General features: G+C 40.6%; 1 protein-coding gene across 2 annotated transcripts; it reads left to right on the forward strand.

Annotated features, from left to right (window-relative positions):
• Golga5 (golgin A5) lies at positions 1 to 26,375 on the forward strand. Of its 2 annotated transcripts, XM_060388075.1 has the most exons (14): positions 11 to 229; positions 1,622 to 1,684; positions 3,310 to 3,880; positions 5,981 to 6,205; positions 7,475 to 7,694; positions 8,105 to 8,228; positions 9,972 to 10,175; positions 12,892 to 13,062; positions 15,926 to 16,054; positions 18,524 to 18,622; positions 21,492 to 21,717; positions 23,660 to 23,765; positions 24,363 to 24,426; positions 25,916 to 26,375. In XM_060388075.1, the coding sequence occupies exons 3-14, from the start codon at positions 3,340 to 3,342 to the stop codon at positions 25,994 to 25,996; spliced, it is 2,190 nt and encodes a 729-aa protein (XP_060244058.1). In that variant the 5' UTR covers positions 11 to 229; positions 1,622 to 1,684; positions 3,310 to 3,339; the 3' UTR covers positions 25,997 to 26,375. The 2 variants fall into 2 exon arrangements, with proteins under 2 accessions (XP_060244057.1, XP_060244058.1); XM_060388074.1 differs by lacking the exon at positions 1,622 to 1,684 and having other exon boundaries at positions 1 to 229.
• Positions 26,376 to 26,631: the final 256 nt, after the last annotated feature.

The following is a 26,631-nucleotide window of genomic DNA, read 5'->3' on the forward strand; positions in this document are numbered from 1 at the left end:
AGGCTGTAGGGCCCCGCGGCCGCCGGCGCCGCCGCCTGAGTGGCCTGCTAGGCGGCCGGCGCCTCTCTGCTTCCCGCCGCTCAGGCAGCTGGGCGGCCACTCTGTTTTGAGGTCCTCGCCGCCCTTCCACGTCTCCCGGAAGAGCTAGCCGGCAGGTCCGGGAGCAGCCGGCTGCTGAGGCGGCCCGGGTGGGCGACGAGGCCGCGGCGTCGCCGCTCGGCGTCCTCAGGTGAGGCGCAGCCAGGCCGCGGGCGGGAGGCTTGGCCAGTGGGACCCGGTCTCTGCCTTTCCCGAGCGCCGCCTTGCTAATCTTCGCTCAGGGCCAAGGAAGGAGACGCCACAGTCCCGTAGGCTCCGGCCACCGAGGCTGACTGCCCCCCCCCAACCCCGACTCTTAACTTGCTCTGGGGACGCGGTTGGGTGTGTCCTCTACTAACGGGGACCATTGATTCGTCACACCGCCCAGCCTAGCTTCTGACCCATGACCCCGCCTCTGGGTGACACTGATCTGTCAGTTGGCTTTGCACCACCGAAGGCCTCTCTTGGAGTCCTGGAGTCACTGAGACAAGAGCCCAGGCCCAAGCTCAGTGTCTCGAACCAGTGTGAAGGTGCCCGGCAGTGTTTTAAAGCCCCATTAACTTTCAGTTGGAAGGCAACACATTAATAAGTGTCATTGGGCTTTTTTTATTAGAGTTAATTTTCTCTCACTCATCGCCAATTTTTACTTTACGTTTGTGTGGAGTTTTATAAGTCACCATGCATGTCATCTTTTTCATTTAATTTCTCATGAACTGAAGTACACACCTAATGGTTTTCTTAAAAGAATGTGTTGAAACAGTGAACTCCCACAGGAGGCTAGATACGGAGAGGAAGGGGTTAAAAGGTGGCTTTGGCACCTGGTTGACTTAGATGTCAGTGTCTGAGGTGCCATCTAATCTCTGGGATCTTTCTAAACCATATCCATGTTTGTTTCTAAAGGATGTTGCAGTTGGCCACATAAGGTGGCCACAAAACGTGTCCGTGATAATGTCTGCACAACAGTTGGCATATAAAGATGAATTGCTTCAGAAGTGTTTCTAGGAGTGCCAGTGTGGGCTAGGTTCTGGGAATTCATTAGTGAGCAAAACAGGCATTGTGTTTATCCACCCACTCCCCTTTCCCAGCCAGGAGAGAAAGATGTTTTAAGAGCAACAGCCTGAGGCACTGTAAGGCAAAAAAGAAGGGCAGCATGCACACAGAATAAATACCTAGCTTAGGTTGGAAGGAGCGAACTCTGACACCATTTTAGTGTTAGCCACATAATAGTTCCAGGCCGAAGGAACTCAGACCATACTCAACAACACTGTTGACTTTCTAGAGTGCTTTCTTTTCTTCTTTTTTTTAAAGATTTATTTATTATGTACACAGTGTTGTGCTTTCATGTACACCTGCACCCCAGAAGAGGGCACCAGATCTCATTACAGATGGTTGTCAGCTACCATGTGGTTGCTGGAATTGAACCCAGGACCATTCTGAAAGAGCAGCCAGTGCTCTTACCTCTGAGACATCTCTCCAGCCCCTGTGCTTTCTTCTTCTATATCCTGAAGGTTATTCATTGCTTTGACTTATGTGGCACCTGTAGGTTCACATGTGTTGGATACAGTTAATTTTGAAGACATTGTGAACCAAGGTTAACGTGTACATGGTAGGTACTAAGTATTTAACTTATTGAAAATTTACTTATACTTACTTATATATATATATACATGTTGGACACATAAATCACGGAAGTGCTTCACTCTTGTTGTTGTTGAGACAGGGTTTCTCTGTGTAGCCCTGGCTGGCTTCTAACTCACAGAGATCCTTCTGCCTCTGCCCGCCTTACCAGTGCTGGGGATCAAAGGCCTGTGAGCCCAGCAGGAGTCCTTCACTTTAACAGTAATAGCTTTTGTGATAATCAGGTGGTGTTTTTGGCTTTGTTTTTGTTTTTTTTTTTTTTTTTTTTTTTTTTTTTTAAGTTCAGCCCTTTGAAACAAACTTCAGAGACTGCTTTTATTTGGTTGTGCTGGGATTTTGCCAAGCATGTTTTTTTGCTATTTGAACCTGTATAAGCTTGTTATGGCATCATAGGCTGAGTGGATTACAGTAAAAATTGATTTTTCTCACAGTTCTAAGTCCAAGATGAAGATGCTGGCAAAGTTGATTTGTTTATATTGTTATTATTTAACTTAGTGTGTGTATACTGGCAAATGTGGGCATATGTGTGACCAGGGGACAGCTTCCCCTACCCCCCACCCTAAGACAGGGAATTCTCTGTGTAGCCTTGGCTGTCCTGGACTCACTTTGTAGACCAGGGTGCCCTCAAACTCCCAGAGGTCCACCTCCATCTGCCTTCCAGATTACAGGTGTGCTCCACCATGCCTGGCTTGACAGCTTTCTTTCGGCTTCTGCCTCATTCCCTTATGGGTTCTGTGGATTGAATTCAAATTGTCAAGCTTCAGGGCAAGGATTTTTACCTGCTCAGCTGTCTTGCCTGCCTTGCAGGGCAATTTATTCGTTTGTTTGTTTGTTTGTTTCTGAGACAGGGTTTCTCTGTGTAGCCTTGACTATTCTGGACTCACTCTGTAGACCAGACTGGCCTGGAACTCACATCTACCTGCCTCTGCCTCTTCTAGTGCTGGGAGTACAGGATTCTCTTTGGCTTACAGATAGCTGTCTTCTCTCTTGTTTTTACATGGTCTCTCTATGACTATTTATGTATACATTTCTTCTAATAAGTTTAATTAGAAGTTTAAATTACATCTTTAAAGATCTTATCTCTATAAAGTCACATTCTGAGGTACTTGGGTAAGGAGTTCAGTATATGAATTTTGGGTGAACATAACACAGTCTGTAACATGTCTTTGCTATGCTAAGATTTGCCCTTCATTGACATAATAAGGAAAATGGTAGTAGTTGTAATAATGACAGTGAAAACTAGAAGATGGGGTTTCTTAATGCCAGGCATCTTAAAAAATATTTCCCCTGTTACTTGATTTTAAAACCATTCTGATTTACATGTGGTGATGGGTCCTTGTAGCCCCAACTATTTGGAAGGTTCAGATAGGGAGATGATTTGTTCACAGAGGCTTGGACAGCAGAGCACAAACCCATCACAGAACATATTTATAAAAAACATTCTGTTCTACATTTTCAAGATAAGGTTGCCTTATTAGTAATTATTAGTAATTCGTTCAAGGTTGCCTGGCTAGTAAGAGGCAGGTTAAGATTTTAACCCTGTACTGTTTCCAGAAGACACACTGGTCATATTTTGTCCTTTTGTTTTAACAGGTTCATCACTAGAATTATTCTGCTACCATCATGTCTTGGTTTGCTGATCTTGCTGGAAGGGCCGAAGATCTTTTAAACCGAGTTGATCAAGGGGCTGCAACAGCTCTCAGAAAGGAGAATACCAGCAACATCTTTTATAGCAAAAATACTGACTATTCCGAACTCTCCCAGCAAAACACAGATTCAGCTTATGAGACTGGACCTAAAGCTAACTATATTTCCTTGGCTGCTGATAATGTCCGACAACAAAAAGCCACCATCATAGCTGGCACAGCAAACGTGAAAGCAGGATCCAGGACAGCGGGGGAGGCCTCTCATCCGACTGAACACGGGCCTGTCCCTAGGTCTTCATCCCAGTTTGTTCGGAGGAAAAAGTCAGAGCCTGATGATGAGCTGCTATTTGATTTTCTTAACAGTTCCCAAAAGGAGCCCACTGGGAGAGTGGAGACCAAGAAAGAGAAGAGCAAAGCACCTGTCTTTCCAGGTTCTCAGTCATCAAGTGTCAGTTCTCCAAATACCAGTGTAACCACCATCAAGGCCACACAAGAAAATCCTGGGAGCCAAAGCCCTGGTAGTAAATCAGTCCTGTTTCTTTCAGAATTAAAAGTGGATATGTCATCCATGTTAGTATGTTTGAATAGTATTCTTTATCCACTGTTACAGGATCTGTCCCCAAAGGTATGAGAGAAGGATCCTTGTCATGTGTTGTGTGAACAAGGGTGACAACATTGTCTACCACTAGTCAATACTGTCTTAGAGTAGTGTTTCAAAGTACTCATTCAAAGTAGAATGAGTTCCCCGGTAGTCAGGGCTACATAGACAAACCCTGTGTAGAAATGCCAAAAAAAGAAAAGAATGAAAGAAAAAAAATATTAGTCTCTTTGATACTGAAAAGAATTGAAATCGTAATATAATTTTAATCTACACGGTATCCCACAGCCTTTGCTTTACAGTTTATTTATTAAATAATGTAGATTTTAAATTATGTATAAGTGATAAATACTAAATTCTAAATTTAAGTTTGTTTTTTTTTTACTTTTGAGTTACTTATATTTTTCCCTTAATTACAAATGAGAGATTTTTCTACTTTTGTGATTTTTAACTTTATAACATTGAGATCAGGTAAAATAACCTGTGAGTTTCAATTAAGTCATATATATACATGTCATATGTATATATGTACACATATATCCTTGCATTAAATTTGTAAATTATACTTTTGAGATAGTTGAGTCGTTTTTTTTACTTATTTGATCTAATAAAGAGCTGTTAATATTTTAAAATATGTTTATTTTCTGGAGGTGTGTGGGTATACATGTGCCACAGAGATCAAAGGACGATTTGGTGGAGTTGGTTTTCTCCTTCTACCATGTAGGTCCTGGGAATTTTAATTCAGTTTGTTAAGCTTTGCAGTAACCTTGCTGACTGACTCTTTTTTGGGGGAAAAAGGTCTGTCTTTATTTATTGGTATTTGGAGACAAGAGCTAGAACTTGTAATTGTCCCATCTTATCTCCTAAATGCTAGGATTATTAGCATGTGCTATCAGCCTGGATCTCACTGTGATATTAGTTTTGAGAAATATTCTAGCCTAGCCTGGCCTTGTACTCATAGATGTCTGCCTCAGCCTCCCAAGAGGCGAGATTACAGAGTGTGCCACTACACCTGCTCTTGTGCTGTTACTTTGCATTTACTCGATTACCAAAAGCACTGAGGATTTCACCATGTTATCACTTGCTTATCTAGCCTGTGGAAAGTCCCCTTCTTCCCATAGAATTTAAAAAATAAAGTTAAATGTGAGGCTAAAGAAAGGCTTAGTGGTTAAGAGCACTGGCTGCTCTTCTAGAAGACCTGGGTTTAGTTCAGAGTACCCACATGATAGCACACAACTGTCTGCAACCGCAGTTTCAGGGAATCCCAACACTCTCTGCGGACCTCCATGGGCACAGGACATTTATGAAATACACAGACATACATACAGCCTAGCTATTTATACACATTAAAAAATAAGCATAAAAGAAGTTAATGTGAATTTGTATCACACTTAATTAAAAACAAGATGGATTGAATTCATGTGGCATCCTTGGTAAGACAGTTTAGATTTCAGTTTGGTTATGACAGTAATTTCTTGCCTTGAGCCCCACAGCTGTTGCATTGTGCCTTTTAGTGTTTTCAGTGTTGACACTTCTACTATGCTTTTTTCAAAACCATTTCAGAAACAAGAAAACCCATCCTTTAAATTATCTGTGGTAGCTGGGTGTGGTGGCCTTTAATCCCAGCACTCAGGAGGCAGAGGCAGGTGGATCTCTGTGAGTTTAAGAGTAGCCTGGTCTACAAACTGAGTTCCATCCAGGCAGCCAGGAAGCCAGGATTGTTACACAGAGAAACCCTGTCTTGGGGGGTGGGGGGAGATTTCTGGCTTTCTTCTTCCTAGAACTGTTTCATATCCTGTCCTCTCTCTTCTTGTGTGTCCAGACTTTGAGGATCTTTGTGGGTCTTTTAGACTCCATTTGTGAGAATATATTTTCAATGGTGGGTTTCTGTTGAGAATTAATGGAATTTTTCTGTGATCCAAACTATAGCAACCAACTCCCAAGAAGTGTCCCAAAAGCAAGTGACTGCTGCTTACCTAGTGACTCTGCTATTGTACCCAAGTATATTCTTGTTTTACAGAAGCGAATAGTTCTGATTCTGTGCCTGAAGGCCATAGTGAATCCTCGAAGGAAGGCACAGCATCAAATGCCACCAGCATGGAGCACAGCTCAGCACCTAGTGATGGTAGCAGGTCGCACGAGTTGTCTAATCTCCGACTGGAGAATCAGTTGCTCAGGAATGAAGTCCAGTCTTTAAATCAGGAAATGGCCTCATTGCTTCAGAGATCCAAAGAAACTCAAGAAGGTAGGTCCTTAATTACATGGGGTTTGTGAAATGTTATTTCAATGGAATGTAGGGCCTAAATTTAGAAACAGAACCAGTTCTTCTATGAGTACAAAACAGAATCTTGGCTAGTTTAGATGCTTAAGAAATCAGTAAATTAAAAAAAAAAAAAATGGAGGCAGGAGTCTATAGCCCAGGCTTAAACTTGCAGTAGTGTTTCTATTTCAGCCTTACAAGTACTGGGCTTACATGTGTAAATTACTAGATTTAGGGACCAATAGAAACCAGATATTAATAATATTCAATTATTTGATTTATTTATTCTGAACTTTAAGGAGAACTGTTTCAGGAACCAAAGTTGGATTGTGTAAAGTGCTAGACACTACTAGGCATGGTCACAGTGTTGCCTCTCCAGGGACCGTTAATGAACATGGATTTCAGTGTGAGTAGTGCCCTGTGGAACCATGCAGTGATATGACTTGCAAGTAAAAATCCTCTAATTCTTCTGAAATGATTTTTTTAAAAAGTTGGGACTGGAGACGTGGCTCAGTAGTAAACAGCACTGGCTGCTCTTCCTCAGGAACCAGGTTTTATTTCAAACACCTCCATGGGGGTCAAAACCATCTATAACTCTACTTCTAGGGTATCTGATGCCTGTTTCTGACCTCCAGGGGGACTAGGCATGCTTGTGGTGAATAAACATACATGCAGACAAACTCCCATACACATAACAAACAAATAAATAAATCTTTAAAAAAAAAAATAGTCCAAGCTAGGCACAGTGTCACACGCCTATAATCCCAGCACTCAGGGAGGTATTAGCAGGCAGATCTCTGTGAGTTTGAGACCAGCCTGGTCTACAAAGCCAGTCCAGGACTACAGTCCAGTCCAAGGCTACATAGAGAAACCCTGTCTCAAAAAAAACAAAACAAAAGTTTTGTGTCTAATATGGTAGTGACAGAGGGGTATGATATGTGTGTGGCTGAGGAGAGAAGAAAAGAGATAGGAAATGTCTGGGGTCAGTGAGAACAGTGTGATGGAACAATGGGAAGTTTTATTTACATGAAACAAGGCCAGTTGGGCAGAATAAGATTATTAAAAGACTGACTAGAAAAAGCTTTGATTTGCCCAGAACAATGTAGACATAAAACAGAGTGCTTTCTGAAACCCATGAAATTTGTTTCAAATCTTTAAAAATTGTTTTTTTGTGGCAGACTATATATATCACTGAGTATATCATGAATAGATGTATTTTGTTTTGCTTGAATAAAGACATTTTATTTTTTGTAGAATTAAATAAGGCAAGAGCTAGAGTTGAAAAATGGAATGTTGACCATTCAAAGAATGATCGAATAACTAGGGAGCTAAGAGCCCAAGTGGATGACCTCACTGAAGCAGTGGCTGCAAAGGATTCTCAGCTGGCTGTCCTCAAAGTGAGACTGCAGGAGGCTGACCAGGTGCTGAGTTCCCGCACGGAAGCACTGGAAGCCTTACAGAATGAAAAGTCCCGGTAGGTGGTTCTGTTCATACAGAAGAGTCAAGTGGGAGTGTACAAGTATGATATATTATGTTTTCCAACTTACAAAGAATCAGCTTTTTAGAAATTTACCAGAGGGAAAACTTCTTGTAATGTTGGAAATGTGAGTGATTAAAATGGATTCATTTTATCACCCTTGAGATAACATGGTTAGCAAATTCTAAATTTAAGAGTATTTGGAAAACATAGTACCATCCATTATTTACTATATGATGTGTTCTTATATAGCCTAAAAGTAGAAAAATAGTCTATTATTTTTCTGTTAAGAATGTCTTCGACCATCTTTTTTGTTTGAATAATTCAGAGATGCTCTAAGAATTGTGGTACCTGATTGCTTGTTTCTTGTGGAAATGCATTCTTTCACATGATGTATTTTCTTTTAGAATAATGCAAGATCACAGTGAAGGTAGTAGCCTGCAGAATCAAGCTCTGCAAACTCTTCAAGAGAGGCTGCATGAAGCGGATGCCACTCTGAAGAGAGAGCAAGAGAGCTACAAACAAATGCAGGTTAGAAGGGAGATAATACATTCTCTTGGTATTTGGGTAGAAAGGGATGTCACTGCAGTTCATAGCACCTCAATTTTTCAGTAGAACTTTACCATGCATTTTGTCAAACAGAAGCTAGATATTTGAAAAAATTTATCTTAATCCTTTCTAAAGTAATTTTATGTATGAAAGAAAATTAAAATGGTTTATGCTTATCAGAGCCATGTATCTGTCAATCAGTTTGTAAAAACCATTGCCATTATTTAAGTAAATGCTAGTTTAGGGTTAGTTTATTTTCATATAATCTTGTCTAGTTCAACTTGATCCTTGTTCCTTCCTTTCTCTTTTTTCTTTTCTTTCTTTCTTTTCTTTTCTTTTTTTTTTTTTTTTTTGAGACAGGGTTTCTCTGTGTAGCCTTGGCTGGCCTGCTGGAACTCCCTCTGTAGACCAGGCTGGCCTCAAACTCAGAGATTCGTCTGCCTGTGCCTCTGCCTCCCCTTTGCTGGGTGGGATTCAGGGCATGCCCAATTTAGTGGTTTGTTTTTATAAGACTCAAGGGTATAAATCCAATGGACAGCCAAGGTGCAAATTCTTTTATTTTGTATCTGTAAACATTCTAAAATCTGAAGGGGAAAAAAAAATGAAATACTTCTGGTCCTGGGGAATTTTCAATAAGGGGCAAACAACCTCTGTTTCAACATGTAGTTCATATTTTAAAAAGTATTAGTGAGCTAGCTTACATTCTCTTCTGTCTTCTGAGTGTTTAAAACATTGCATGCTTTACGCTTACAGCACATTGCAATTCTGACACTCAGATATTGAAACTTTCTTCAGGGATATTTGGTCTGTATTTCGATTCCTTAAAATTTACAGATGAATAAGAGTTGCATACCTAAGTTGTTCTAAAAATATTCAGAAGTTTTTCTAAGAACAGGCTGTTCCTCAAGAAGCTAAACATAGAGACATAGAATCCTCATATGATCTAGCAGTTCTACTTTAGGTATCTGCCTTAGAGATTAAAAATATGTAATCACATAAAAACTTGTTGAATGTGTGCAGAGCAGTACTGGTATTCTGGCAAAGCTAGAAACACAAATGCCATTTGCTGATGGGATAAACAAATTGTGTCATGTCCATACAAGGCATCCTATTAAGGCATAAAAAATAATGCCATGGAGGCTGGGGAGATCCGTTAGCAAAGTGCGTGTTATGGCAGCATGAGGACCTGAGTTGGGACTCATGTAAAAAGGTGGACACAAATCTGTGACCTCAGCTTTTGGTGAGTGGGGGAGATAGGCAGATTCTTGGAGCTCTCTGGCGAGCCAGTCTTGCCATGGGGAGCGCCAGGTTCAACAGGAGACTCCGCCTCAAGATAAATAAAAAGTTGGTTCTCACTAACCTATTGATGTTTGCTTAATATTTGTGGCAATCCTCCTGCCTCAGCTTCCCAAGTACTACAGTTAGATGTGAAACAACATACTTGGCTGGCCTGACATATTAGAAAACAGATTTTCAGAACCTAACTTGGAAATTGCAGTTCACTAAGTTTAGTAAAGACCTTGTTAAAAAAAAGACCTTGAACAAATTCCTAGTTGATTTTAATGCATTACTATGCTTGGGAGCCACAACTTTATATTTTTCTATTCTTTTTTTCTTCTCATTTTTGGTCAGATCTAATATATCCCCTTAAGGTATCTGAATGCATGATTATAAATATATGTCAAGCTAAATAATAGAATATGTATAATATAAAATTTACCACAGAGTGAGTTTGCTGCACGCCTTAATAAAATGGAAGTGGAACGTCAGAATTTGGCAGAAGCAGTTACTCTGGCAGAAAGAAAGTACTCTGAGGAGAAGAAGAAGGTTGATGAACTCCAGCAGCAAGTGAAGCTACACAGGTCGAGCTTGGAGTCTGCTAAACAGGAGTTAGTTGACTACAAGCAGAAAGCTACAAGGATACTCCAAGTAAGCATGAGTGCATGCTCTGCGCTCCTCGCTGGGAGACACCAGCACTCTAAACACTGAGGGGATGTGTTGGCTGCATTGCCCTGCTGCACTTAAGAATTGTCTTGATCTTACCACTGCCTGGTTCACATCTTGAGCTTGCTGCCTTCATCTCTGATGATGCTGTTGTTAAGCAGCTGTGTTATGCTTCTGTAGTGGTTACTATAAGAACTGCAATCACTAATGTCGCCTTCCACTTCTCATCAAAGAGAAAACATGTGCTTTCATTTTTATTTAGCATTATCTGTCTGTGGATTGTCTATCTTCCTGCTTCATTTGAGTTGCTTCTTTGTTTTTGTATGTGTATCCTAGCTTACAAAAACATGTGGTCACTTAGTGGAAGTATGAGGACTAGATTTTGGGATTCCCCCTAAAGGAGAAAAATAAGTTGTTTTGCGTTGCTTTGTTTTTAGCTTTTCTTCTTTGAACTGTGTCCTGTTTTGTCTTAGTCTACCTCACATGTATAGAATGCTTAGGGCTGTGCTGTCTCCATTGGTTAAGAACTTGTTCCCTTTGTTCCATCATATAATTTCTATTACATTTCTGAAATTATCATCCCAAAAAGGTCTAGAGTGACCTGAATATGTATTTGCTGTCATAATTTATTGTTTGCATACACTTTGATGACTTGGTTGGCTCTGTTAACCTCCCACCTTCTTGGAGATTAGAGATCTTGTCTTCTGTGACACACACCACCTTGGCTTCTATTTTGTCCTCTCTTATCAGTGTCTCCAGCTTCCTGGGGTTGTCTTCCCAGTCTTCAAAGAGTAAACCTCCCTTTAGGTCCTGTCTTAAGCTCTCTTTCCTACCTTTTATTGCTATATGCTCACTCTGCATCTACCTGTCACCTCATGACACTTAAAACATGTCTCTGACCCTCACCTCCTGACCCCAGGTTCTTGCTGCTTACTGTTTAGGTGTTGGGGGGGCCTCAACTCCTAAACCAGCCTCCCTCATTTTGGCCTGGCAAATATCATCTGGCATTAAAGCATAAACCCACACAGTCATTTACAAAACTTTAGTCGTTTAAGGTCACATTCAGCTTATTATTAGCAGATTTCAAAAAATCATTGATGCAGTACAGTGGGACTTGGAGAGAAAAAAGACTTTCTGTACTCAGGGATGCCAGGGTTCACTGCACTGAGTGGACATTATAAAGAGAACCTTGGAGATGGGTAGGAAGGATCACTCGAGGGTAGAGATTTCAGATAAAGAAGCTGTGCCAAAGGCAGGGGTCCTGAGAGGACATGGTATGCCTGGCAAGCTGGTGCCCATTGCTGGAGCATAACATATTAGAAATTAGATGATAAAGATAAAATCTAGTGATGTGCTGGAATCAGACTGGAGGCCCCAGGTTTTATCCTATAGAGAGAGAGGTGCTAAAGAAATTGAGTAGCATTATAAGACTAAGACATGGAGCAGAGCAGTGAAGAACTTAAGTGAGAGTTGGACATTGTTTTGTTCATCGTTGCATCCCCAAACAATATCTAGTACTCAAGAAATTTAATGAAAGAATAAATGAGATGGTAAGATCGGAGGCAGGTAGAGGCTAATGGGTGGTTATAGGAAGCGTTAGGGGCCTGACCTAGGTTTGTAAAGTGAGGATAGCTAGTGGGATAGCTAATAGTTAGAAGATAGAGTATTTGAGAAAATTAAATTAGAAACTTAATCAGAGAAGGGAAAGAAGTCAAGTGGAATCTGGGATGATGCTGAGTTTCTTTTTGCATGTAACGAGGTTGTTTCTTGCCCTCTGAAAGGGACAAATAGGAATGACAGCATGTTAGGGTTGAAGGAGGTTATGACAAATTATGATGAGGTTGAAAAATTGATGTGACATTTTAGTGAAAGTGCAGGAAGATAATTAGAAATTCAGGCCTGAAGCTCAGCAGAGAGGTATTGGTGTTAGCCATGGGAGATGGAGTCAGTTAGAGTATAGGTGAAATTAATCTAAGTAGTTTGCAGCCTGAGAGGAGAAGGCCTAGAGCTAATTACATGATTTTAAACATCAGCATTTACAAACTAGGCAAAACAAACAAACAAACAAACAAACAAAAACTTCCAAGAAGAGAGTGGCCAGAGTTTGGAGAACCAGGAAGAAGCTGGGCCAGGGGAGAGAGTTAGGCAATGTCTGTGATGTGATAAGGAAAATCTTCTTATGAAACATTTGCAACTATGACATGATAATGGGGATTAAGATCCAAGTACAGCAAGGGTCTCTTGCCTTTTTATCCCTATGGCTCTAATCACCTGTGGATTCCCTCTGTGGATAGATATCTGGTAGCTTTGTTTCTGTATGGTGAGATGACACTGTATAAGCTCCCCGGGAATAATGCTCAGTGGGAAAGTGTGCATAGCCTGTATGTGTCCTTGGGTCCAGTCTCTTGCACTACAAAAAATGAATAAGATAAAATAAAATGAAGTAAAGTACAAGAGCAAGGGTCTGGATAGATGGCTCACTTAGAGAGGATTCAGTTCTCAGTGCCCATCTGGTGGCTTACAACAATCTATACTGGTTCGAGAAGCTCTCATGCCCTCTTTTGACTTCTGTGGTCACCAGGACTTCATACGGTACACGGACATATTTACAGGCAAAACACTTATATACATACAATAAATAAATCTTTAAAAAGTAAGCTGATTTTGTCTTTGCTTAATTATATTCTCTGTTTCACAACAGTCTAAAGAAAAATTGATAAACAGCTTAAAGGAAGGCTCAAGTTTTGAAGGCCTAGATAGCAGTACTGCTAGCAGCATGGAGCTAGAAGAGCTTCGGCATGAGAAGGAGATGCAGAAGGAGGAGATCCAGAAACTGATGGGCCAGATACATCAGCTGAGATCTGAGCTACAGGTAACATTCATTGCTTAGCATCCCAGACAGCCATTTACCCCAGCTACATGAGCTTGAGAGGTTATGTACTTTAGTGGGAGATGGCATTATTGAAACAATGGATTTTATTTTGCTAGAATGTTAGTTACCATATAAAAATGTATCCACAGCAGTAGGTTTCTTGTCTGTTGATTGACTGTAAGTCCAAGGTATAACATGCATATGTGAGGTGTGTATGATATGCTGCTATGTACGTAAGCCTAAAGTTTCATCAGGAAACAGACTGGAATCTTTAAATGTATGGACCTTAAGTTGTGCTACTTAAAAGCAAATTAGTTTGTTTTTAAAGTTTAAGGTTTTCTATAAAACTGAAATATTTCCTGGTATTAGCATGGGCTCAGAAAGTAATTATAGTTTTATGTATGCTTTTATAGTTGTAGTTCATTCATGCATAAGTGCTGTGTTTAATCTAAAATAACAATCTGGGGATAAACTCAGTAAAAGCATGCTTGCCTAGTATGTGGGAGACTTCAGTCCAAGTCTCCTAGTACAAAACAGTAATTTGAGCCATTTGTTCTGTATATATATGGAATCTTTGACACAGATATCATAGGGAATAGTCTCTGGTGATAGGAGATTCAATACAAGATAATGAACCTTCTAGGCTTTTTCTTTTTTCTAAGTAGAATCTTTTTTGTTTGTTTGGTTGGTGTTTTGAAGACAAGGTTTCTCTGTGTAGCCTTGGCTGTCCTGGACTCCCTTTATAGACCAGGCTGGCCTTGAATTCAAGAGATCATCCTGCCTCTGCCTCTCCCGAGTGCTGGGGTTAAAGGTGTGTGCCCATCTTAAATAGAGTTAGTTGTAAATAAATATGAATTCCAGAGCTGGGCATGGTATCAAATGCCTTTGATTCCAGCATGCTGGGAGGCAGACGCAGGCAGATCTCTGAGAGTTCCAGGCCAGCCTAGTCTACAAAGCCAGTCCAGGACAGTCAGAGGTATACAGAGAAACCCTGTCTCGAACAACCAAACACAAACAAAAAATGAATTCCAAAGAATTCAATCGCATCAAATTAGAAATTATATAGATGGTAAATTTACTCATATCTATTTCATGCTTTTTGAGTAAGAATATAAAAACAACTTATGTAATATTTTATCCCAGCATCATAAGTAACATTGGCCCATTTTTCTTACTCCTGCTCAAGAAGTTTATACTCTATATTAGATCTATAAAAAGCATTACATTTAGTAAAATAAATAAGCTGTTAGTATTGCTGATGAGCTGGCTCAGCAGATAAAGGCACTTGCTGTGCAAGCTTGACAACCAGAGCTCAATTCCCAGAACCTATATAAAAATAGAAAGAAAGAGCTGACAGTGTTGTCTGTCCTCTTACCTACAAATACACATGGTGGCAGGTCCCCTCCCCGTCATTCACAAACATCATTATGATAATTTTTTAATTAAAAAAATAAGTATACAAATCAAATGTTAAAATAATTGCTAGTTATCATTATAGCAAATTTACTGGGTAATTTGTGTCACCACACACTAGTCACCTGTCCTAACACATATTCTTCATATTCTTCACTGTAACCCTGAGAGGGAGGTGTTATTCTTTTTTGTTTGTTTGTTTGTTTGTTTTTGTTTTTCAAGACAGGGTCTCTCTGTGTAGCCTAGGCTGTCCTGGACTCAGTTTGTAAAGTAGGTTGGCCTCAAACTCCCAGAGATGTACCTGCCCTCCCTGAATTCTGGGATTCAAGGTGTGCATCACTGCACCTGGCTATTTTATTCTCTTTTTACCTTTGAAGAAATTTAGACACAAAGAAGAAAAACAACTTGTCACTGGACTGGTGAAGTGCTAGAGCCAGGACTAGAACTTGACTCCAGAATGCATGCTCTTAACCCCTGTGGGTTCTGTCTGACACCAAAGAATTGGCCTGGGTGGCTGGAGTTAGTGGCAAAGATTAATATGCTATCCCATGAACTCCAAAGTTAAGAAAAATAATTGCTACTTTTTTCTTCTAAGTCCACAAAATTGTGTGAATTTGGAGGATTGTGTTGTGATCTAAGTTCAAAAGTTTGAAGAGATGTGGGTGAGTACCGACAGTGCTTCAAAGGATGAAGTGCAGAAGATACTGGGTTATCTCCTGTTGCCCTGCCATGTGGACTGGTGGTTAACCAGTGTGGGGAAATACAGGAACCTGGAGCTCTGTTCTTTGTACTTGGAAAATTGGCAGGAAATCCAGAAAATGCTTTTGAATTTTTGTTTGTTTGTTTCGGTTTTTTGAGACAGGGTTTTTCTTGTGTGTAATCCTGACTGCTCTGAAACTCTCTCTATAGACCTGGCTTGCCTTGAACTCACAGAGATCCACCTGCTTCTGCCTCTCCACATGCACCACTACTGTCAGCTTGCTTTGGAGTTTGAAAAAGTGAGAATAAGAACTATGGGAAGATAAGAAATTGGGTAACAGCAGTAAAGCCAGAAGCTTCTCATGTGCTAACCTCAGTGATGTCAGGATAGATATTCTCTGTGTACCTAGTTGATGGTGCACACACCTCTTACAGCACCGGAACTAATATAGTGAAGTCTCTTTTGGTATTGTACTTCAGCTCTTTAACAGTGTTAGCTTTTCAGTGGAGGCATGAATCATCTGGCAAACTACTCACTCATGAAGCTCACTCATGTTTGTGGGCGAGGCAGCTGTGGCATCCTGGTCATTCACTCATTACTAGCCAAATTACAGTGAAGGTACCTGATTTGATTCCTATGATCCCTTATTCCTTTAGGAACTGCTGAGCCCATCTACAGCATGTGATGGTTGCTCTGTATGTGTTGAACGGAACCCTTAGGTTTTGCTTTCACATGTATGATTCTTCTTAGGATATGGAGGCTCAGCAAGTTAGTGAAGCAGAATCAGCAAGAGACCAGTTACAAGATCTGCAAGACCAGATAGCTAGACAGAGGGCATCTAAGCAAGAGCTGGTGACAGAGCTGGACCGAATGAAACAGGTAAGGAAAGGACACCTCCCAAGAAACCTTATAATGTGGGTTCAGAGTGTTAGTGGTAGGTGGGAACTTGTAGGTACATTCCTCTTGTCTTTCTGTCTCACCCTCTTTGTAGGATTGATTCTCTCATTCCATGTTTACATGGATTTTAGGGATTGAACTTAGGTTGTCAGACTTTAGCTGCAGTTGCCTTATTGACCCTTCTCTTTCACGCACACTTTTTTTTTGGGGGGGGGATTAAAGACATGAGCCCCTCTTATTTGTTGTTGCTTGTTTTTGTTTCTCAAGACAGGATTTCTCTGTGTAGCCTTGGCTGTCCTGGAGCTCACTGTGTAGAGTAGGCTGGCCTCAAACTCACAGAGATCTGCCTGCCTTGCCTCCCTGAGTGCTGGGATTAAAGATGTGCACCACCACCACCTGACTCTATGTCACTTTGTACTTACTCCTTTGAGACAGTGTCTTTTCCTGAATGTGGAGCTCTTGTCTCAGCTTAGCTAGAACCAGCAAGCCCTAGTGATCCTCCTGTCTCTGCCCTCATCCACTCAGAATTGGAACTATAGGACACCTGGCAGTGGCAGCAGCTGCGCCTCCTCCTCCTCCTCCTTCTCCTCCTCCTCCTTTTAAACATAGAGCTTCTTTTCCATTTATTTATTTATTTATTCATTCATTCATTTATTTATTTATTTATTTATATTGTACATTGACTATGTAAGGGTGTCACATACCCTGGAACAGGAATTAATAGACAGCTGTGAGCTGCCATGTGGATGCTGGGAATTGAACCTGGGTCCTCTGGAAGAACAGTCAGTGCTCTTAATCACCCTGACATCTGGCTTCTTAAGTGGATGCTGGGAGCTGAACTCTAGCCCTAATAATTTTTTATAAAGTGCTCTTAACTGCTGATCCATCCCTTTAGCTCATGGCTTTTTGGTTTGGTTTGGCTTGGCTTGTTGTTGATGTTGTTTTGTCTTAACAGATGGAAAATTGGGCACAGAATAGTGATATAACTGCCCAATACCATAAAATGAGCTAGAGAATAAAGCCCAGCATCATCAGCTCAGAGCCCAGAATTCTTTCTGCTTCATGTGTCTATTTCGCATCTGTCTTTCAGAGTGTATGAAAAAACATAACGCATAAACACATACTGTACTCATTGCATCTACTTTCCCTCCTAGAAACACTATTGGTGCCATATTTAGCTGCTTTCTGTTTGAAAATGAAAGTATATGATCAGTTAGTTCCCCAAGACAGATTATTTTACATCAGTATATTGTAGTATATGCAGGATTTTATACTGAGGCAGGTGATATTAAACATGCTAATTGCCACACATTCAAAAGTAAGATTCTACATCTCATAGTAATGAAATACATAGTAATGTCTACTGACTGTAGTAAGTATATGACATAGGAATTACTACTGCTGTTCTTAGCACTTGCTATCTAATTCATACAGTAAAAAGTCACTACCATTCATTGTATAGAAAATTATTCTTGTGATTCTTAGTGTATCACTCACAAAATTTCTAATTTTTTGTGTTTTAAATTCTCTTTATTTTTCATGTGTATTTATATTCATTTTTCATTAGAATTTATTATAGAAATAATACTTAAAATTATTTTGTAAGTGTTAAGAGAAAAACCAAGCAGAGACCTGTAAGGCCTGTATGTTGTTGGGTGTTTTAGTTAATGTAATTATAAGATTAGCTGTCCTTTCAGAATTGCATTTTAGTTAATTCAAGGAGCTGCTATATATCAAAGGGCAGCAGTTTGATGTGATTGATAGAGGATAATGTTAATTTATTATGGCAGATGTTTTCCTGTACCCTCTCTCAAATATCATTTTTAAAATTATGATGTAGAGGAACATGAGTTGACTGTAGCTGTAGGCTACTTGTCAAAGAGTCCAGATTTAGTATTTAATTTTAGGATTAAATGTGTACCTTATTGAGTCATTTCAGCCTTGAATTTGTACAGACATAGAACATGGAAAAAAGATCTGTCAACGCTTCTGGTAAATCTTTACCAAACCATCAGTCTTGTACCTAGTGAGCCATCTCCAGCCCTTTCTTTATATTTAAAAAAAATCAGTTATGAACATTATATTACTAACAGTATCAGTCTTTATCACAGAAAGCAAATATCTTCTTCAGTTTGTTGCCATGATCAATAATAATATTATTCTATAATAAATCTTACATTCGTAAATGATGGCCCATTCTTCCTCATTACTGTGAAGTAAGAATATTTTATACTTTGTGAGGATTATCCTGTTAGCATATATTTCAAAGCCAATAGTTACAGCATCATGCTGAAGTGTTGATCTTTCTTTAAACCCATCCAAAATCATGTCTGGTCCATTTAGTGTAGTTGTGCCATCATGAACTGAGGTTGAGTGGGAGTCAGTGTGGATTTGGGGCTCTGGAGGTGACATGGCACTCACTCAGATTGATTTATTCATGCCTCACACTAGGAATTCCATTACATGGAAGAAGATCTGCATAGAACAAAGAACACACTGCAAAGCAGGATTAAAGATCGAGAGGAAGAAATCCAAAAACTGAGGAATCAGGTAGGAAATAGGGAAGGGATTGACCTGAGTTGCTTCAGTGAGCCCTTTGCTTTCCATATGCTTCAGAATTTTGTTTAAGGTTTTGTGCTTCTGTAGATTTTTCTTCTTCACTACTTGAATCTTCATTTACATAAACAATAGCTTCCTTTTGTAGAAGTCATTGTAGCCACTTCATTTGACATTAGATATATTTTCATGGCTTATGATCTCAGTGTGGTCAAGCTGATTATCACAGTCATAATTGTGGGTTCTTTTATTTATTTCTTTGTTTGTTTATTATGTATACAGTATTCTGCCTGCATGTATACCTGCAGACCAGAAAAGGGCACCAAATGTCCTTATAGATGGTTTGAGCTACCATGTCGTTGCTGGGAATTGAACTCAGGACCTTTGAAAGACCAGCCAGTGCTCTTAACCTCTGAGCCATCTCTCCCTAATTTTGGTTTCTTTTTCCTAACAAAAATCTACTGACCAATCTTTGTACTGTCAATTGGTAGGACATCTATAAAGTCACCGCATTTTTTTCTGTTTCTTAATATGTAAAATAAAATAATGCCACCTACATACGCTTTTTATTCTTTCAAAACTATTGTAAGAGAACAGAAAATAAGATTTTTAAAAATCGTTGTCCCCCTTGTAAAGTTTACTTTTTTCTTTTTCCTTTTTTTGAGACAGTGTCTCACTCACTCTGTACCCTAGCTTGTATGGACCTCACTGTGGAGACCAGGGTGGCCTCAAACTCTGTCTGCCTCTGCCTCTGCCTCTTGAGTACTGGGATTACAGGCATTATACCATCGTGACCAGCCTCAAAAAATGTTTATTTTGATGAGGCGAGGCTGAATCTGGAAGGCCTAGAAAAAAAGCATCAGATCCTTTTTATACAATTTAGAAAAAGAAAGGCTTCTTAGAATAGACACAAAAGGGTCATAGAAAAACCTGATAAATTGAATTCATCAAGATTTAAATTTCTGCTGACCAAAAGGCAGTGCAGAAATGGAAGAAGGTCAGTCACACACTGGAAGAGGAGGCTCCTAGCACTTCCTCTGCCTTCCTAGTGCTGCCTCAGACATGTCACACATAACTCAGCTCTGGGAAGCAAACAACCAGTGTTAGAATTCCTGTTGACAGTAAGTAGGAAGCTGTTGTACCATTTTTGTTTTTAGTGGACAAAAGGCTTGAAGAGACCTTCCCCAAAGGGTCAGATGAGCTTGTGAGTAGATGCTTGGGGTCACAGGGTCATCAGAATAAGTCTCATTCCACTCCCAAGACAATGGCTCAAGCTTTTTTTTTAATATTTTATTTATTTATTATATATACAATGTTCTGTCTGCATGTATACCTGCATGTCAGAAGAAGACACCAGATCTTATTGTACGTAGATGGTTGTGAGCCACCATATGGTTGCTGGGAATTGAACTTAGGACCTCTGGAAGAACAGCCAGTGTTCTTAACCTCTGAGCCATCTCTCCAGCCCCATGGCTCAACTTTTGGGTTAGAACAAAAAGACTGTGCTACTGGCTGTTGCTCAGAACAGGAGAAACTATCTCCCCCTTTAGTATTTTATTTTCTGTATCTATTTATCTGTCTTTCTCTTGGACAAGGTCTTGCTGATTTGTTTGTTTGACTTCGGGCCTATAGTCATGCACCACCACTTCCGGCAGGCTGCTGGCTGTTTCTAGTGAGGTCAGCATGCATCGTCCTACAACTCTAGGTGTTTGCTAGAAATAAAGGGATATCCCACAAAAACACTTGAGTTTTGTATTTAGTTATAAACAGTACAAATTGAAATAAACCAGGTGTCCCTGCAGGTGAGTGAATAAACAAGTTGTGAGCTGGTACATACTGGGACTGGAGAAATGGCTCAGCAAGTAAGAACACTGGCCACTCATCCAGAAGACCGAGGCTTGATTCCTAGGACTTACATAGTGGCTCACAATCATCTGTGACTCCAGTTCCTGGGAATCCAATACCCTCTTCTGGCCTCCACTAGGCATGCGTATGGTATATGGACATACATGCAGAACACCCATATACATGAAATTAATAATGAAAACAAAAAGATAGGCCAGGTGATGGTGACACACACCTTTAATCCCAGCACTGGGGAGGCAGAGGCAAGTGGATCTCTGTGAGTTTGAGGACAGCTTGGTCTACAAAGTTAGTCCAGGTCAGTCAGTAGTACACAGAGAAACCCAGTCTTGAAAAACAAAACAAAAAGCCCGAAAAGATAAACACCTGTAGAATGATGTGTTATTCCCTAGGAAAGTCCACTCACAGGAAACCCAGGAATAGACAGAAGCAAACTCTGGTGCTAGAATTAAAAGTGGATTGTGTGTAAAGAGGAATGTTCCCTTCTGTCTGAAGTCACGTGGCTGGGGGATCACCATTTTTCACGGTGCTATACTTCTACAGCACCACACTGTTAAACTGTGGATTTAGAATCCCACTTAAAAAGTTTGAACTGTGGCCTATAAAATTGACCATGTCACTACATTAAGAAATGCAGATTACAGTGTCTTTAGAGTCACATGCATTCATGATACAAAATCAGAACAGAAGCCCAGCTTGATGGGTGCTTGCCTGTAACCTCTGCACTTAAGCTTATGAGTTTCGGCTATGTAGTGAGTTCAAAGCTATAAAAGGAGACTGTCTCATAACAACACACCATAACAGTAATACTCATATACTGTGTATTATATGGGTTTCGGGAAATATCTTTCTGTTACACGTCTAACTGCTGATGTGGTTTAAAAATCACTTCTAGCCAGTGAAAAAAATCATTATAGAGACTTGAGGACCCAATTCATGTCCTCTTGATACCATGAAGCTTTGAGGCTCCATACTGATTTAATGAACACTTACCCTTCAGCTTACCAACAAAACTTTAAGCAACAGCAGCCAGTCAGAGCTAGAAAGCCGACTCCATCAGCTGACGGAGACACTCATCCAGAAGCAGACCATGCTGGAGAGCCTCAGCACAGAGAAGAACTCCCTGGTCTTCCAGCTGGAGCGCCTGGAGCAGCAGGTGCACTCTGCCTCCACGGGGCCCAGCAGCGGATCCTCCATTAACATGCCTGGACTCGACAGTGGTGAAGGTAACCCCAGAAAGGACATGGCGACAAAAATATGATTTTGAAAAATTACAGAAAGACCATTTTTTTTAAAGGTTTATTTACTTATTTTATGTCTATAAATGCTCTGTCTGCATGTACACCTGCATGCCAGAAGAGGGCATCAAATCTCTGTATAGATGGTCGAGAGCTACCATGTGGTTGTTGGGAATTAAACTCAGGACCTCTGGAAGAGCAGCCAGTACTCTTAACTGCTGATCCATCCCTCCAGCCCTACAGAAAGACCATTTTTACTAAAAAGAATCTTTCTTCAACGATTCTTCCCCTGATGTGAGACCTGGGCCTTGTGCTATTAGTAAATTTGTTAAAAAGATGTGTGTTGGGCTAATACCTTACAGGGTTAGACTTGGAGAAACAGGGCCTGGGATTGGGAAGTGCGTTAGAATGGTAAGATACTTGACAAGACAGAAGTTCAGTAGCACAGAATTTCAGGACACAGGCAGGTGTGGTGGCACATGCCTGTAATCCCAGCACTTGGGAGGCAGAGACATGTGGATCTCTGTGAGTTCAAGGCCAGCCTGGTCTACAAAGTGAGTCCAGGATAGCCAAGGGTACACAGAGAAACCCTGTCTCAAAAAAACCAAAAAGGAAAAAAAAAAAAAGATATCTGAGGGCACTTACAGGAAATGTATTTTCATGATTCCTTACACTGCTAGTATTGAAGTGTATATTAATTTGCATGTTTGTCCATGTGCTTTAATTACAATAACAAAGTCTGTAGGTTTTTTTAAATACATATTCAAAACAAGTGTTAGCACCAGTATCAGTAGATCAGAGTTTTAACCTTAGAACCTCATAAGGCAGTCATGGAGCAAATCTCTCAGTTCCTTGATTTTAACACTACTTAAAATTGAAAAATTTAAAGAGAATGCCAGCTATAAGGAGGGATCAGTTGTAAATTAAGTAGGGTTGCCAACAGAAAGTCCGCTTGAAAGTTCCAAAGGGTATGATAAGAAAGAGAACTGTGAGGAGACCTGGAGGAAAGTAGCTGGAAGAGCAGGTGAAAGGCCTTGAGGGAGGTATGTTCCTGATGATTCAGGAAGGAGCGAGGCTGAGAGTAGGGCAAGGTAAAGTCAAGAGAGCTTGGAGGAGGCTGCATAGACCTGTATAAGGACTTTAAACAAAGTAGGGGTCTGACTTATACCATATTGTGATGTCTTAGTGACTCAGACTTGCTCTGGTGATATGGTTCAGTGGTGTGGCATTTGCTGACATGTAAGAGACCTGGGTTTTTCCTTCAGCACCCCTCCCCCAAATTAAAAATCTCAGAGGGATAAAAGTAGAGGCCAGGTTGTGTAAGGAATAGTAGCTTTGATCAGAGTGGGATTGGTTGGGGATAGAAAGATGTGAGAATTTATTTGAAGAGTGAGCTGGCAGAATTTACTGACAGATTAGATATAAAGCTTGAAAGAAAAGAGCGAAAGATTTGGCCTGAGTGGATGGTAGCGTGGAGTTGCTAACTACCGAGAGGGAGTTTTCCAGAGACAGAAAGAGACTAGAATCGTAGTTCGAGGCACATGAGGTTGATGTCCTTGTCTGTCCAGAAGAAAGGAAAAAGCAGTCAGATGGTTGGGGGTGGGGTGGAGCTGGATATACCCATCTAGGAGCCAGCTAGCATTCTCAGCAGTGCAGAGGCCATTGTCCTCTCTCAGAGCCAAGGCCCAGGAATGTTGATTCTTGCTAGCACCAGATAGTGTAAACTTTCTATTGTCTACTAAATTTTGTGGACATTGAAGCATTTTCTGTAGTTGATATGTGTTATGATTTCTTCTACTCTGGGGGGTAGTGCTTACAAAGTTGGCCTTGAGATACTCTTCTTCATATGATATAATACATTTTCAACTCTAGTTTTCTTAGAAAGTCAATTTTAGTGTCACTACATTTATCTTTTCTCTTATTTAAATAGGTGCACGCCTGCGAAACGTTCCTGTTCTTTTTAATGACACAGAAACTAATCTGGCAGGAATGTATGGAAAGGTTCGAAAAGCTGCTAGCTCCATTGACCAATTTAGGTAAGCAGTGCCACTCAGGATGAGTGATGGCCCTCAGCTATGTTTATAATGTCTTCCAGTTGGTACAGTCCCCCTGAGCCCCGTGGGCAGAGCTAATATTTAAAGTGGCAGTTCCCTTACTCCTTTGTGATGATCCCAGGCTAGGAAGTTGCCTTAGGCGGTCTGCCAGTGCCTAACCAGTGTTGAAAGTTACTAATCCTGGCTGTCCTCTTTCTTCAGCAAACTACCAAGAAACTGTCATTACTTAACATGAAGTAGGTAAACCCAGCTCTCGCTCGCTCTCTCTCTGTTTTCTGTTTTCAAGTTTTTCTATGTAGCCTGGCCATTCTGGAACTCACTGTAGTCCAGGCTGGCCTCGAACTCAGAGATCCACTGATCCACCTTCCTTTGCTTCCCAGGTGCTAGGATTAAAGGCATTTGCCACCAATGCCCAACTGAAGACTTAACAGTCTTTTTAACCCTGTCTAATAACCAAAACTCAATCTAAAAACCCTGACTCAAAAAACCAAAAAAGAAAAAAAAAAGAAAAAAATATTGGATATTAACTCAGGAAGATTTGGTTTGAATATGATTCCTTTTCTCTTACTGTTTGCACAGTATTCGCCTGGGAATTTTTCTCCGAAGATACCCCATAGCACGAGTGTTTGTAATTATCTATATGGTAAGTAAATGTATTTGAAAAAGTAATGCTACACTTGGTTTCTGTCTGTTGTTTTAGCTGCTAACTTATTCATATTTTACCAGTCAACTTTGAAAGAGAATAGAATTATTATTTTTTTTTCAAGATAGAGTTTTTCTGTGTGGCCTTGGCTGTCTTGGACTCTGTTGACCAGGCTGGCCTCAAACTCACAGTGATCTGCCTGCTTCTGCCTCCCTGAGTGCTGGGATTAAAGGTGTGTACCACCATGCCCAGCAGAACACATTTTTTTTTTTTTTAATCATTAAGCTTTTCTTAAGATACATTACAAGTTAGCCAATTGTTATGTTGAGAACATAAATTTCTCAGCGGTTTTTTCTAAAAATAAAATTAATTGTAATGTAGTTTAACAGTCTGCCTCCTTCCCCCCCCCCCCCCCCCCCCCCGAAACAGAGTTTCGCTGTGTAGCCTTGGCTGCCCTGGAACTTGCTCTGTAGACCAGACTGGCCTCGAACTCACAGAGATCTGCTTTCCTCTCCCTCCTGAGTACTGGAATTAAAGGTGTGTGCCACCACTGCCTGGCTTAACAGTCTTTTTAAGCCTGTCCAATAACAAAAGTGCAGTAGAGAACAGCTGATTTAATTTTTATCTTAATGCTGTAAAGTTCCTATGATTATCTTCATGTATTTTATTTTTCTAGAAGGATCTCAAGGCCAATTCATTTTCTTCTGGGTGTTTAATTACACAGAATCAGTTATGATAGATTTTGGTGCTAGTTTGTGTGTACTCTGCCTCAAAGCCTACTCACTCTGCTGAGTCAGGATGTCTTTAAGAGGTTAGGCTGAGTTGAGATTTTTTTTTTTTTTTTTTAAATAGAAACCTACTTTTAAAGGAAATTTCTATGTAATCCACTAGAGGGAAGAGTTATTCCTCTAAATAAAAAGATTTAAGAGAAGAAGATGGGTGAGTAAGAAGGAGAAAAGGCAGGACATCAGAAAGAAAGGATTCAGAGTGCGTCCCGTAAGGGCTGATGGGACCTGGTGCCACTCAGACTGCCCCAAGGGAGCCAGAAGTTTGTCACTAGTTCAGCCTCTACCCCAGACAGTGCTGCTTCTGTCGAGTGTACTTCCCCATCTCTGTACTAACTCAGCTGGCCACACTGTCCCCACAAGGTCTTGCCAGCCATGTCTGTCTGTCTAGCAGTGCTGCCCAAGACGCCTCTGCAGGCTCACCTGCCTGGTCGCTCCTGCAGATGCATTTGAGTCATGAGCGTTTGGTGTTTAGGCTCTCCTCTCAGCTGGGAGATCTGTAGTATGCAGCTCTCTGTTCCTGAGCTCATTGGCTTGTTTTGTCATTGGGTCATTGGTTTCATTATTCCAGGAGACATGTTCCAAGTCCCTGCTGTGTTTCAGACCCTGTCCCAGAGGGGTACAAAGGCAAGGCATGGTCCCTGTCCTCCCTGCACAGTCCTCAGACAAAGGCTGACACCTGAATGGTTTCTTTCTCCCTGTAGGCTCTGCTTCACCTCTGGGTCATGATTGTCTTGCTGACTTACTCACCAGAAATGCACCATGACCAACCATATGCCAAGTAAACTGAACTGCTGGTTCCCATGAGTGCCTGCCGTTGTCCAGAGCTGGGATCTGCAGAAAGAATAATTGCCTAAGACTGCTTGGAACAGTGCATAAGATGGTTTCACTACGAAAAGCTTTTAATCTTTTAAGTTATTTCTCTGGTGTCTGACACTCCCCTATTTCCATAGGAGTCTCTAAATGCAGACAGTAATTTGACAGATTCAGCTCTGCTTTTTCTGAGTTCAGTTGCCCTAGGTATGTATAGAGAAAGAGAAAGAGATTTGGAGGTTGTTCACCTCTGTACAGACCTTTCTATATTTTAGGTGACACTGATTATGGGTTATAATCAGGGAAACTAATTGTATTTAGGGATAAAAATAAAAAATTCTTTTTTAATAACTTAGTGTGCTTTATATTTTCATGTATTTAACTGCAAATATTTATTTTTTACATGTTGGTATAACTCTTTAAAAACAAATAAAATTCACTGTGCATTTTTCTTTTTCTTTTTCTCTTTTTATTTTTTGGGTTTCTCTGTGTAGCCTCGACTGTCCTGGAATTCGCTTTGTAGACCAGGCAGAATAAGCTGGCCTCCAACTCACAGAGATCTGCCTGCCTCTGCCTCCCAAGTGCTGGGATCAAAGGCGAGTGCCAC

Source organism: Meriones unguiculatus, chromosome 7 (assembly GCF_030254825.1).
Source record: "Meriones unguiculatus strain TT.TT164.6M chromosome 7, Bangor_MerUng_6.1, whole genome shotgun sequence".
NCBI lineage: Eukaryota > Metazoa > Chordata > Mammalia > Rodentia > Muridae > Meriones > Meriones unguiculatus.

Excerpts from the sequence above, each read along its gene's own strand:
- Golga5 (XM_060388074.1), top strand. The coding sequence starts at position 3,340 with ATGTCTTGGTTTGCTGATCTTGCTGGAAGGGCCGAAGATCTTTTAAAC. Across the intron at positions 3,881-5,980 it reads TCCTGGGAGCCAAAGCCCTG|AAGCGAATAGTTCTGATTCT; the intron begins GTAGTAAATCAG and ends CTTGTTTTACAG. Across the intron at positions 23,766-24,362 it reads AGCTCCATTGACCAATTTAG|TATTCGCCTGGGAATTTTTC; the intron begins GTAAGCAGTGCC and ends CTGTTTGCACAG.